This window comes from Corvus brachyrhynchos, unplaced genomic scaffold, assembly GCF_000691975.1.
Source record: "Corvus brachyrhynchos isolate BGI_N302 unplaced genomic scaffold, ASM69197v1 scaffold43, whole genome shotgun sequence".
Lineage (NCBI taxonomy): Eukaryota > Metazoa > Chordata > Aves > Passeriformes > Corvidae > Corvus > Corvus brachyrhynchos.
The window spans coordinates 262,450-277,081 of NW_008237353.1; the positions used below are offsets into that span (position 1 = coordinate 262,450).

The 14,632-nt window shown below is 39.5% G+C and overlaps 1 protein-coding gene across 1 annotated transcript; it reads left to right on the forward strand.

Moving 5' to 3' along the window:
- Positions 1 to 5,396: 5,396 nt before the first annotated feature.
- SMIM13 (small integral membrane protein 13) lies at positions 5,397 to 12,273 on the forward strand. The gene is made up of 2 exons (XM_017730631.1): positions 5,397 to 5,452; positions 8,821 to 12,273. The coding sequence occupies exons 1-2, from the start codon at positions 5,397 to 5,399 to the stop codon at positions 9,038 to 9,040; spliced, it is 276 nt and encodes a 91-aa protein (XP_017586120.1). The 3' UTR covers positions 9,041 to 12,273.
- Positions 12,274 to 14,632: the final 2,359 nt, after the last annotated feature.

Genomic DNA, 14,632 nt, shown 5'->3' on the forward strand with positions numbered 1-14,632 from the left:
CCGCCCCCGCACCGCCGCGGCGGGCTCGCAATCCGTGGTGGTTCCTCTTGGCTCGGATTGATGAGGGAAGTGAAAGGGCACCGTGCCCCAGCGTGTGGGGGAGTGTGTGTGGTGTGCAGCGCCCTCTTCGCTTTGTTCCCGAGTCGTTTCCAGCCTTGATATGCTCCCAGAGCCTTACTTCGGTGTCTAATTCGGTGTTTCCTCTGAAACGGAGGGCTTTTTTTAGTGATGAGACTCCTGAGCAGTCACCTTGTGCTTCTTACATGCACGGGTCTGAAATGCCACTGAGTGCAAGAAGTACAGTCGGGACTGGCATCCCTCAGCGTCTGACATCTGTTTGCTAGAATTGATTGAAGACAGCTCTTAGGTTTTTTTCTTATGCAGATCGAGAGGAGGAGGCTCAGGGGAGGCCTCATCGCCCTCTACAACCACCTGACATGAGGCTGTAGTGAGGTGCATCTACTGTGCCTGCAGTGAGAGGCCCAGGGGAAATGGCCTTAAGCTGAGAGGGGGGAGATTCAGATTAGATTTGAGAAAATGTTTTTTCACTGTTAGGGTGGTCAGGCATTGGAATATGTTGCACAGGGAAGTGGTGGAGTCACCATCTCTGGAGGTGTTCAAGAGGTGTCTGGATGTGGCACTGGATAATGGTTTAGTGATTTAGGGGTTACAGTGGCAGTGCTGGGTGAATGGTTGGACTACATGATCTTAAAGGTCTCTTCCCCTTGATGATTCATCCAAGGCTTGCCTTTTTTTTTTTTTTATATATGCAGAAAGAAGGGTTTTTTCAATGGGAGGCATGACTTGCAGGTCTGTTGGAGTTCTTGGAAGGAATCAGCCGTGCAGTGTGTGAATGTTGCGGCTAGAGCTTGGAGCTCCCCAAACAAACAAAATAACACCAGCAAATTCAAACTATGCCATAATATGTGATGAGAGGCTTGTGAGATTTACAACCCCACCTGGCTCCTTGGTGCCAGGCGGGTTTACAAGTGGTTTCTGAAAAACTGAGGGAACAAAGTGAAGACTGATGTTTAATAGTTTAGAAACTGCTAATTGTTGTCAAAATGACAAAGCATTGAGAAAAGATTTTGCCTTATCAAGGGACTGGACAGTGAAATGGGAAGTGAAGTCCAGTATTAACATGTGTGAAGTAATGGACATAGTGTGAAATGTATACACATGTAATTTAAATGGAGAAATATACTGAAATCAAACTGAGTTGTTATTATCCCAAAGAAAGGATTAACTGAAGTAATTGCAAGGATTTCTCCAAAATATCTGTGTAATGCTTTATAGCAAGCAAATCAAACATTAGAAGCCTAAAATAGAAGAGAAAATGTCATTATGCTGCTATAGGAATCGTCCATATGTGTGTGTCTCACACAGTGTATCTTCTTGTTAAAGTGTATTACCTCATTAAAAAAAATGAAATCCTAGTTTCTTTTTAAAAAGATAGGGTTTGCTTAGCAATTCTGTGTTGAGAGCTGAGAAATTATTTCAGCATGAAGAAACTAAACAGGTTAGGTCTGTCAAGCCTGGAAAATAGATGACTGGAGACTGGGTGATGGCTATACCACCGAGTAGCATGTCAAAGGTGAAGTGGGAAGCATTGTGAAATGTCATCATTGCAGAGGAGTTGGAGTACATGAAGTTAAATGGTCAAGCAACAGGCTGAAAACAAAAAGTTTTCTTTTACACAATGGGGAAATCATTTACAAGCTCATTAACAAGGAGTATTTTGGATGCTGAAACTTCTGTCCTTTAAAGTTCCTGGAAGAAAGGTCAACATCTTGGTCATTATCTTGGGTGAGGAAATCTGTGAAATACTGATAACTGGAACTGCAAGGCTATACTTTCCTTGGTTGTCTTCTCTTTTCCTGCATGTCCTGTGCTGTCTGTTGTTACAGACTAAACAGTGACCTAAGTCGATATTTATTCAAGTTTCTCTACCCTCATTAGGCGTTGACTGTCCACTTTTCAACTTCTAGAAGATGCAGTGCAGTACTTGCTAGGGTTTTTATATTTTTAAAGTATGCATACAAGATCTTTGCTTATTGTCTTGCTGAAAGAGTTTTGCAACATGCAGTTCAAACTCAAAAACAAGGATCATTTTCTCCAGGTCTTTCTGCTTTTGTCTGTATATGACAAATGGAATTGAAATGCTAAGCATGAACTTTGGCTGCTAACATCACCATTTGCCTAGTGCTTTCTTGCTTAAAGAGAGCAGAAGTAATTAATAACTTTATTTTTAAGTGGCTTGTAAATACTTAACAGTTTGGAGTTACATGCTGGACATTCATCTTGAATTCCATGAGTACTTTGCTTTGAATCCTTCATTGTATTTTACTTTAATCAGTGTCAGAGCTTATAAAATGATTGCTAAAAGTCACCTATATTTTAGATGTACTGAACACAGGAAGCTGACACATTCATTGGGTTTTTCGGGGAGGAATTTGAACTGTTACCCTGTTAGAAGTGACTCAATAGGATTTGATAGTGATTTATAGTATTTGTAATTATTTTTCCATCACACAGCATTTATTAATTAATTAATATTGGTTATGCCACTTATACTTCTCTTGCCATGGAAAATATTCAAGGAAAACAGTGTCAAGACCACTACTGGAAAAAAAGCTGAGTACAAGCTACTTTGAATTTAATTGTTTATCTGTGCTGGTGATAGGCAGTTTCCCAATCCCTAGGAAGCCTGTAAAGAATAGAGACCTGTAGGTGAGAAGGTGGAGAAGAAGCTGCCCAAGTGCTGTGTGTGACAGGATATGAGTAAATGCTAGCCAGTGAGACATACAAATTAATGGACAAATCTGACATAGGAAAGGCTGGATATAATCTGGAGTAAGCTTGATCTGATGATGAGAATATTTTCCAGCCATCTGACAAGAGGTATTGAAACAGCCTAATGAGAGGAACTTACAGGGCCGAGACCGTAAAGACCTGGGACTTGGATTTTGAGTGGCTCATAAAAGACTTCATGGTGTGATTGCCTGCTGAGAGTAATAGATTTAAATATCTAGGAGACATTCTAGGATCATGTGGATTTCTGCTGCCCATCCACATATGGTGTGATAAGTGCTATCAAAACTTAAATAATGAGAAAAACATTCACTTTACTATTTTTTCAAAGTGAAAAGATAAAATTCAGAGCACAAATTATCAGAAGTTACTTTGACTTGTTCTTCAGCAATGTGAATTAGGCATTTATGACTATAAATGTACTTTGAATAAATGACCTCATTTCTTTTAAACATGTCTGGATGCTGGCAACTGCTACTTTCAGTGTTAATCTGAATTAGTTGGGAAGCACGGGAGGCTTGCAGCTAGCATTTGTAAACTGATCACATCTGACATAGAAACCATTGAGGTACTGTAAACACAGCAAATTTTCAGTTGCTCTTTTAAAACTGGGACTAAGATAACTTCCTTCCACTTCTTTTATTCCCGCCTTTGTCTGATTTTCTTTTTCTGGTGGTCTTACTGCTGCTTTTGTGTATCCCACGTACCTCTGAGATGGGAGGAACTTGTGCATAGTCAAAGATATAGGATAAAATAAAATACCAGCCAAGGTGAGCTCTAGTACTGATTACCTCTGTGTATTTGTTTTATTTTCCCAGAGTAGTAATGCATGGAGCCAAGTAAAATTGCCAAAGTGCTTTCACTGGAACAGATGGAAATGTTCATCTCATTTGGCAAAACAGGCTAATGAAATGCGGTTTGAGAGGTACAACCTTAAAATAAAAATCATGTAACTCTAAGTGCTGAAATGAATGTGTGGTTCACTTCACAAGTCTGAATTCAGTTGCAGATGGGAAAACATTTCAGCCTGCAATTCTGCCTGAATAACTTTTCTTTAATGCTTTGTTTAAACAGTTTTGTAGCTATCTTCAATGAACGATTCTTGTAAGTACCTCAACAGATGAGTAAAGTCATGCTTGATTAGACAACTTAGAAAATATCCTTTAATTTGAAGTTGAGTTTTGAAACTGTTATAAATGGGAGATGAGAAAAGAGCAAGTTTCCTTTTGCTCAGTCAGCAAGTGGTAGTGATGCATTAAATCGGAGCTGGTTTAAGGAGCTGTGCAGAGCCAAGCACCATGTCACCTAATGTCCTCTGTTATTCCAGTGTCAGAGCAGTGCTTCCTTCAGTCTGGTCCTCTCCATAGCAAAGCTGTCCCCTAGGGCAGTATACTTGTGCTGCACTGTTTCAGAGATGTGGTTGAAGTGTGTTGTGTTGTTGTTGTGTGTGGTGTTGCAGAAGTTGTTTGACACAGAGCTTGGAGTAGAACCCTGTTCTCCCAAATCTCAGATTAGCATCTGAAGCTCCATGCTCATTTTTTTGCAGCTGTAGCTACTTAGAATTTTCTGTGATGGACACTTAAGCATTTGAATATAGGCAACATTCACCATGGTGATACCCCAGTTCTAAATTAGTTTCCATGTTCTGGCGTGATAGCATCCTATTTTCAAATCAGTAGGGACACAAAAGTAAAACGATCTTGCGAGACTGCACAGGAATTCCACAGCAGGTTCAGAACTGGAAGTCAGATCTTCTCTGTGTTGTGCAGTTACTGCATCACCATCCTTCCTTTCTTGGTTTCATTTGTATTTCACATAAGAAAAATCAAGCTGCTTTTCCCCAGCACTCCATATTAACCCTGGGGTTTTTCTTCTGTTTGCTTTTCCTGATTCAAACGGAAGAGGAAAATGTGCTCCAATAAAGAAAACTGTTAGCTGTTGCATACAAGCCAGTGAAAGGTGAATGAAATAGATGGGCCTGAGACTTGTTATCCCTCACTTTTGGAGTGGGAGTAACATTGTAGTTGGATCGCTGTTTCTTTCCCCTTTACAAAGAACGAAGAGCTGGTGTGGGAAGTAGCGGAAAAAGTAGTTTTAATGAAATCTACTCAAATCATAAAATCTGTTTAACATCTGAATTGCATGGATGTTACATAGATCTGCTGTGAGTTAGTCAAAGGCTTTGACTTGCAGTCCCATCTTCATAAACACGTTGCACTGTGATTTATAAGAGGGGGGTTGACATACTGATGGCACAGTACCAAATGTGGCTTAAATGTCTTTGCATGGCATCTGGCTGTGTAATTTTTAAGTGAGATGGTGGCTCCCAGCTTTTAGTGAGTACTAAACTCTGCAAGGCTGGGAGCTGCTGTTTTGCCTCTCTGCAAAACACTGGTACATTAGATTTTACAACATTGGTTTCAAGTATCTGCTACATCAAGAGCTGGATCCCCTGCTTTGCACTGCGCTAATGTATGTTTGGTCTGGCTTACTGCTTTGAGAGGCAACTTCTTTCACCAATTAGTGTAGAAATATTATGTATTATAGTCTGCATGTCATCACTGCTTGTTTGCTGAAGGCGTGTTATGGGCGTGCTGTTTGGCTTCCACAGGCTCAATCAAGCTAAGGATGATTTTAAAAGGTAAATCAAATAGCTGAAGAAAGTAAAGCAAGTAGTGAAAGACTGATTCTAATCAAATGTTTTGTGTGTGGTGAAGCTAAACCAGTAGGACTTCTTTGAGAGCAGCTTACCTGAACAAAGTGGAAGTGTTAGAGATGCAAACCAATGGTGTCAGTTACCTGTCCAGGAAGAGCTCTACAGCAAAAACCTGCGAAACTAAACTGAGCTACATACAGACAAGAATGCATAGAAATGCCCATTTTCCTTGGATTTTTGTGTGTATTTTAAATTAGTTTACAATTATTTTCTTTTTCTAAAAACACTGCTATGTAACATACAGTTCTTCAGTATGGCACAGTGCCAGGTGTTACCATTTTGCAGTGTTCTTAAAAGAATGTGAAATTAATAGAAAATGCATTGTCTTCTGATTCAGAGGTAACTCAGTAGTGTGAATCTGCCTCCAGGCTTTGTGTCTGTGTGTGTGGTTTTATTTAATGATGTATTTAGTTGATATTGTTGCTGGAGAGATTTTTTCTTACCTGGAATGACTTGTTCTTTTGTAGTCTGGTTACTTCCAAGGAAATTCTTATTTATTTAGTAACAGTGAGGTGACAGGGAGGCTCAGCTGAAGAGGCAATCTTAACCTGATTCGGACAGGTGTGTTTGTTTTAGGGATTTTTGTTGTTTTTTTTTTTTTTTTCCAACCTTCCATCCAAGCTGGCAAGGTAACTAGAGCAAGTGAAAGAAAGAAATCTTTCTACTTTGATTATTTTATACCTAATAAAGGTCTCTGGTACAGACTAGGAGACCTTGTGCAGTTCTTGAAATTCTCGTTTTCAAGCCTGGTCGCCCTCCAACTATTATCTTTGGCTAAGCCTGTTGTAATTTTCTTTTCAACCCGCTGCACCGTGGTTCGTTTCACCTGCCTGTTACCACTGGTCTGTTTGTTTGGCTGCTAGAACCAGTCTCGTTGGCTGATTATTTACACTGTCTTGTTTGTAGTCTGGAGCTAGAGCTCCGGAGTCTGTTTATGGTACTCGGGGTTTTGGGTACTTAGACCATTCTGCTCTGCTCTCTAACTCAGACCAAACACTGAAAAGAAATTAGTGTTGTTTTTCTTGAGAGTGTGATTGAACTTTGTACGGTCTTTAGTATTTCCCCAACACACACCCTGTAGTTATTCTGGGTGTTAAGTAGCCTGTTTGCAGTGATAGAGGAAGCATGTGGTTCACTTTATTTAGCTTAAGTTAAAATACCTACCTTAATGGAATATTTATTTACACCAAATATACTCAAGTCATGCTTCTGTAAAGTCCCCTAAAACACTTCTGGGAATGCCCTGAATATTTTTGGCTCATCCTCCTCCCTTCCTTCCTCCCTCCCTCCTCTGGAAGTAATGCCCCTCGATAATTCACTTTGCAGGTGAGGATTTTAAACAGCCAAATAAAATGCAACCCCAAGAAAAAATTTGTGCCTGAGAGTTCCCCCACCATGTGTTTAAATGAATTTAATAAAATGTATTTCTCATGTACTTCTAACTCAAGTGTCTCAAACTTTGTCAACAAATTGGGGAGTTGAAGACATTTTTAAACACCTTGTAATATTTTGCACTTTCTTGCAAGTGTCTTGTATTTACTTGAAATATTTCATGCATCTTTTTCCTTGTGAACTAGAAATGAGCATAGCTCTTGGAAATCTAATTATTTCTAATGATGTTTATAACTACAAGAAAAATGAATTGGTTAAAGGTCTCCAGAATGCACAAAGCATTGAAGGTCTCAGAGACTTGAAATACCTTTCAGTAGAAGCAACTTTCAGAGAGCTGCTACCTCAATTTTTACTTTTAGTTCTGAAAGAAAAGAGAAGCCAAACCCAGCCATCTACCATCCATTTTTTTTTTCCTAGGTGCAAGGGAATGTAATACGTTTGCGGGACATCAGATTCAGTTTAGTCACAAGTCATTTAAGGGTTTAGGCGTTCATGGGAAAGGAAATACTTGTGTAGACTCAAGGAATTAATTTAGATCATAAAAGGTTGTCATATAAAAGCTTTCCTTCAACTTTCCTCAGGAGCAGAGAAGTTACTGAAATTAAAAAACTGCAGGGTATGAAAAGTATTCCAGGAAGGAGGAGAAGGGTAGGCTCTTGTTTTTGTCATAAGCAATAGATTGCCCATATTGACTCATATTACAAGAGGAAGAAATACAGAGTTGCTGTGGTTATATAAGTGTTACCTGTTTATTAGTTATTTATTAGTCTTTCTCCCCCCTTTCTAATATGTCCGTTATCCCTTCTCAGAAGTCTGCTTCTGCTGGCAGCTGTGTAATTGGGAGGACAGTTTTCCCTAGCTCTGTAAAATAGGGCTCCTAATATCTGAATAGGTCAGCAGTATAGGCTTGAATACCTGGCAAAACCTTCTGAACAGAGAATGGGACTATTAATATGTAGCTCTGTGCAGGCCAGATGGGTATTGGTGTTTGCAAATGATGGTTGTATAGCATTTGTTTTCAAAAAGCTGTTTAAATTTTGCTCCACTTAACTGTATTTCACAGAGAAGTTGTATTCCTGTTTGGTGGGTTCTTTCAAAATAAAAAGCAGATATAAATATATCTAAACCTAAGCCAGAATTTTCAAAGTTTTTTTGGCTACCTGTTACAGAAACACTTAGGCAAGAGAGAGGAGGAGGAGGAGGTGGCTCTTAAGTATTTTTTAAGAGACTTTCTAAAAATGTGGTCATTGCATCTCTCTACTTGCATAATTTTGGAACCTAGAGTATTTTAGCAGTAGATCCGAACATAATTTACCACAGAATGTGAATTTTAATTTAGTGGGATTTGGGCATAGTGAGGGATCTCCTTGAATTTGGGGGATGTGGTCTTTTAGTGAACATAAGGAAGACCTTGTCCATTTCAGAATAGGATTTATTATAAAATATGGTATTAATTTGAAGATCTGAGCAAGTGTGCTTCATAGTAATTATGTAATGCAACTTTTAAAATGTGATTTCTAGAATGGAGTGTTTGCTGAGTGAGGGTGAAAATTCTAGTGCAATCTTTTCACAGTGCCTGTGTAATGAGTCCTGAGTCCTTATTTGAGATATAACCATAGGACTTCTTTCCTCCTGACAACTAAGACCTTCATCTGTGTGGTGGTGATCACCCAACTACTTGCTGTGGCAGTTCAATTTGGAAAGTGTAGGGTTTTTCCTGGAGCTTCAGTGTTGCTTCTGGATGAGGATGGACTTCATGAAGTTGAATTGGTATTTATAGGACTGTAAAATGTGTTGTGGAGGGCTGTTGGGGTTGGCAAATAGAGGATGGGAGCTGATTTTTCCCTTTTGTGATGTACTTTGCCCAAGAGCTGACGATCGATTTCTATGAAGTAACTAAGCAGTACCTCTTTTCTCTCTCCTGCAGGATGGTATGTGGTCTGGCAATTGTTTTTGTCTAAATTCAAATTCCTGAGAGAATTGATAGGTGATACGGGGTCCCAGCAGGGAGACAACGAGCCTTCAGAAACTGAAGCTGAACAGGAAACTCCACCCTCACCTCAGAGAGGGAGACAGAAATCGGCTCGGCAGCGAAGGGCACCTACAGAAGACACGACTTAAAATACTCCACTGAATGTCTGAGTAACTGAATGGTTAATACCTCTGCACTGTGTCCTCAGTGGTGTGATCGTACTGACAAACTGACCTAAGAGGTAACATTGATCCCTGTGGACCTTTACTTCTCAGCTACCAATGGATGATACTGCTGCAGTAGAGGTTCAGGGAGGGCTTCAGCAGCAAGTCATAGAATACTGGAAGAATGGAGAGGTGGAGAGAAATCTCCATTACAAAAATGCTGAGTTCCTGTATCTCCTATCTCAGCATGCAGCTGAAGAACAGGTCCTGGACCATAGGCTTAGCCTTTGCATTAGTCTGAACATAGTACACACTTCAGACTTAAAATAGATTATAAATTATTTTTTCTTTACAGCACTGTAACTACATATAGTGAAATTGAGTTTTATTTCCTTAGGTGTATATGAATATATATATTTTTTCAACCTTGAGAAAGCATGTGAACTCAAAAATCAGTTGAAAGAATATCCTGCTTTAGAATATATTCTAAAGTGAGATTTTAGTTAAGTTCTTGTATATATAAAAAGTATAAAGGAAATATGAAAAATCATATTAGATGCACGTGATTTGGAGGTTTTTATTATCTCCTCTTTTGTTAAAAAAGAAGGAGGTGTAAAGAATGCAATCAGGTGGCAAGACCTGTTTTCTTGGTTTTTGTATATAAGAAGGGTTACAGGTTAAACAGTCCTGCTAGGCTTCTGAATGTTTTTCCTGAACCTTTTACTCCAAGTCCAACCTGTGTTGGAGATGGGAAGGTGCCTGGGTTATCCACTACTCACTGTTTGGTATTCTGAAGTGTCATTTTTGGTATTTGGATACTAAGCACTTCTCTAGCTCTCCTTGTACACCTTTGCATCAGGTATTTGGTATCTGACATAACTTTTTTCCTGGAAGCAGTTAAGGCTCTCTTACCAGTTTGTCAGCCATCACTGGGACTCTCCGACGGTGTTCCAGCAGGGAATTTGGTACCTCACGTTTGATGGAGGACTTACGGATTTTTACCAGTAATCAGCAGTTGCTCTGGTTTTCTCTGAGAATGAGTTATACAGCTATTTTGACATTGCACTTCAGAATGAAGAGCTCCACTTCTGTTTATCTAGCAGCTCTGAAGATTGATGCATGAGATTTTGGAAAGAGGAGAAACAAGCATGTACCACCTCTGATGTGTGTATGAGAAAGAACTACCAGCAGGTCTCATCTTGAACAGCTTCAGTTTTCTCTCAAAGTTTGGATATGTGGTAGTGTTTGGATCATTGTTCTGTGTATAAAAACTTAATCAGGACTATAAAATTGGTCTTGTATTTTCAGTTGTTAAGAAGTTCAAACCTATGGCTTCCAAATTGTGGTTTGGTTCAATTATATGGCAAAAAGCAGCAGCATTTAGGTTTGTCATCAAGTACGCCTACATCTGGGAAAAGAGCACTCATTTAGTGCCTTTATGTTTTAATTTGTCAGCTGTGAATAGTGTTCAAAATCCAGTGAGGGGCATTCACTTGTTAAAATCGTTTGAATGTTTCAGTATTAAAATATATAAGATAAGATCAGCCCTGACTTTCCTTTGGAGTCTAAAAGACTTTGTTTTATTTGCTAGCATAGATGTATTAAGCATAAGGTTACATTTTGAAGCATGATCAGGCAGTGCTATGCACATACTGTGTAAACACATATTGAAATACTGATAGTCTCCTCCTCTGTCCTGTGTGCTGGCAAGGGAATGTCTAATGATGGTTGATTGGGGTTTTTTGTTGGTTTTTTTTTTAATTAGTAAGATTCCCATTTATTCAAACAGAGCAAAAGCAATCAGATTCTGTTCCCTGCTGCTTTCAGTTTGCCTCACACAACTTAATGTCACAGTTTTCTTGTGTAGTTCTGTCTTGTCACATGGTGAGACTTCCAGTCTAGCAGTGCTAATCAAGTACTGGTACATTTTTCTTAAGAAATTAGCATCTTTGTCTTAAGCTTTGCTGATATAGATTTACAAATAAAGATACTTATTCTGTACTGACATAGGGTATTGACACTCCATTGCACTTCACTTTACCTAGACTTTAGTGCACAGAAGACAGCAAAAGGCTGATGCCTATGCTGTCCCTGGTTAAGAAACAGTAACATAGTCCCTGCTTCTAGGAGCTGTGAAGAAGTGTGAAGTTATGACAATATACATAGCTAGTTCAGGGTAGCTCTGAAGGTTGCTGAAGACTCTGGAGCAAGATAATGAAGGAGAAATCTGTGTGGGTTTGAATGCAGACACTGATAAAATATGCAATAAGATGGACGTGGAATGTCTGGGTATCTCATCTGCTCTAGCCAAATGACTTCCTTCTCCCTTCCTTGCTGTCGGTAGGTGTACATTTCACTCCCCAAAGTTATTTTCAGTCTCTTTCTTCTTTAAAACAGTAGCTGATGCTAATTTTTTAATGTTGTGACATAGCTGCCAATAATGCTGTCTGCCTAGTGTATAGCTTTAATGATCTTATTAGTAGCAGGCCAAAGGTATATTATATAATGTGGTTTGGAAGAATTTTGGAATGCTAATGTCTTCTGTCGATGTATAATTTTTCTTGAAGGAAACTGTAGTGAAATCTTTGTACAGGGCACTTCATGCAAACGTGTAAGAGCGAAGCTGTGTGTGTGGGATGCATACTTGTGATAAGACCTGGGTTGTGATTGCTGGCAGTCCAATATACTCATGTCTTCAGGTGTTCTTACCAATGTTCTTCTGAAACTTTAGTGGTGGGTAAGCACTTAACTTTGAATTGACCCATCCAAGTCTGAAACCTTATGAAGGCAACAGGTTACACAGTTGGTCTTGTTTTGTTTAGCGGGATCTGTTTTTAAAACTATTGCCTTATTGTTGCAGCCGTTATCTTGAATGTATTTTGGGTTCTTATTTTAAATATAGTCATATCATCTTTGTTGCAGGGGCTGTGTAACTTTGAATAAGCAGTAATTTCCTGTGTTGTATATGACAGTGCTGCAATTTGTGATCAACTTGCTGCTTAATATCAGGTTTTACACTGAACTAGACCTGTGTATGTCCTTCTGTTTCGTTTGGAAATGACCAGCATAAAGAATCTGTTCAGTGTAGTCATTTGCTTCATCAGTGTTACGAAACTGTACCTAAAGCTTCTGTGGTTGTCTGTTTTCATCATTAACTGTTCTTTTAACTGACTGCACAGATGAAAAATAAAGTAACGAGACTTGATATGAATACTTGACCTGAGTGATTTTCTGGCTGTTTTTTTGAATGGGATTTTGTCTGTAGAATTAGACTGCTTGTTTGAGCAGTGAAACACTACAAAAGACTTGTAAAAAATCACATTCTAGCTGGTGTAGTACCTGCAGATGACTTCATTGAAAAGGACAGGTTAGTGTATATCTTCTAGAGCAGTTGTTAGTAAAGGTCTTTTTTCTGCCTTATACCTTGAAAGTTGTAATTTCATTTTAGCAACTAAAAAACCCAAAACAAACAACAAACCCCAAAAAATCAAACCACCTCCCCACTCTGCTTTTCTTGATGCTTCTAAGATTGGTCGTGGACTAGTTTTTTAAAATAAGTGTCTTGGTGAAGTAGGAAGTTCTTACTTTGGAAATGAAGATGTACAGGAGAAGGAAGTGAGAACGTGCTTCATCTCATACTGCTGCTGTTAAGTAAAATGCATACGTTGTATCCTGGGTTATTTTATTTAATAATCAGACATTAAAAGAAGATTTTGAAGAAAAATCTGAAACACTTTGAGAGAACAAACTGTTTTGCTGTTGTCCTACTCTTCTCACTTGTAAAAACAGGGTACTAATGGAGTGCAGCAAAATGTCCTGGTGTTACATGATTTGAGCACCTGGGTCTTTTCACCTCAGAAAGTTGGATTTGTATGTGGTGGTGTGTGTTGGGGGCTAATATAAGTGAGAACAATCAGTGATGGGCAACTGGTGTCAGGTGCTTGTGAAACACATGCTTGCTTTGGTGCTGATCCCAAGGAACCACTTTGTGGTCTGTTCTGGTGGGATGAATAAAGGTGCCGTTGTGCAAGTTTGCCGCAAGTTCTACCAAGAGCTGTTTTAACTGGTACCATGCCAGTTTTTTTTAATCTTTGTAATCTTTGTAAAAGATTGTGTTACATCTTGCTTGGGTCATACAAACATCTTTTATCTGTGATCACGCTGGAAGTTGGCAGTGTGAATATGCTGGGATTTATGTTAAACGTTTAAGACATGAGTATTGCTGTGTTCTTCATGTCAACCAGCAGCTCTTATGTTTTGATCATAAAACATAAGGAAGGGAGACTTTTTGGCACTGGTTCATAGAGCCTGGGCAAAGGCTGTCATCTGACCTAGGACAGTGTTGACGTGTAGCAGTGTTGGAGCTTCTTCAGGCAAAGGAATGTCAAGGTGGACCTGTGAGTGGACAACACAGCATTATGGAGTCAACAGAAGAACCAACCAGTGCTGATGTCTGAGGGTGTCGTCACCTTTGGAGGAGGCAGGGCTGTGTTAATGTAGGGGAGAAGTCTCTTAGAGGCAGGAGATCTCTTATCAGCAGAAATCAAACCAAGACTAATGCCCTTATTTTCACAAAGGGGGACACTACGATCAAGTACATCTTGGGCTTTATATTCCATATGTTTCTATTCATGGGGCTTTTCAGTTTCCACAGTGGGAAATGAATAGCACAAATGTTCCTTTAACTTTGGTAGCTGAGAGACTCTAATATGTAGGGAAGGATGGGATGGGGCCATAATGTGGCCACTCTGGGGTCATTGTCCAAGTATTGCACACATACTGTTTGTGGTGTACCTGCCTCTGCTGGCTTGTTTTGTGTGTGCTGCCACCATGATTCATCCCAAATGCTGGCAGTGTACTTGAACTGAGAAGGGTAAGAAGAAGATGTGGGATGTGTGGCCTGAGGGGTACTTGCCTGTGATTCCTTTTCCTTGGGTCTGGGTGTGCTGAACAATTCTGGCAGCTGACTTCTGTCCACACTCTATTTAAACATCTAGCCTTCTATGCAGGTAACAGTGAAGTTTCAAAATGAGAAGTTACATGTGAGCTGTGTTTTCCTCAGAACACTGCAAAGGAGAGTACCTTGTTCTATGTCATACCAATTTCCTCTCCTCTGCACTGGAGTATTTTAACATCTTTTATGGGGAATTGAAAGCCTTCTACCAGCAAATTTGTTTGTTCACAAGTAACACAGCCTGTGGCTCAAAGCAAGTTTTGCTACTACTGTGTGTGAAATTGAACCACTGGGGCTGTGTCAACCCTGAATTTTTGTTAAAGTCAGTCTTGAACTTCCTAGCACAGTGCCCTGCTCCTTTTTTAAGGACTTAATCAGTAGCCTTCTGTCTTTGTGAGATCTTCTTGCTTATTTTGAGTTAATTGCAGTTCCTGTGACAAATGAGTCTTTTGATGTCAGATGATCAGCTGTTAGCTTTTCCGTGTTTAAAAATGTTAGGCAATTTCCTTGCCATGGTGGAATGCATCAAAATCTGTCTCTTGAACACCACTTGTATCCAACATGAGTTGTCTCAGTTTTTAGAAGTATCAAGAGTTGCTACCCTCAAGTTCTGGGTAGACCCT

Bases quoted from the DNA above. Each gene is read 5' to 3' on its own strand.
- SMIM13 (XM_017730631.1), top strand. From the start codon at position 5,397: ATGGGCGTGCTGTTTGGCTTCCACAGGCTCAATCAAGCTAAGGATGAT. The intron at 5,453-8,820 runs GTAAATCAAATA...GAAGTAACTAAG, and splicing joins GCTAAGGATGATTTTAAAAG to CAGTACCTCTTTTCTCTCTC.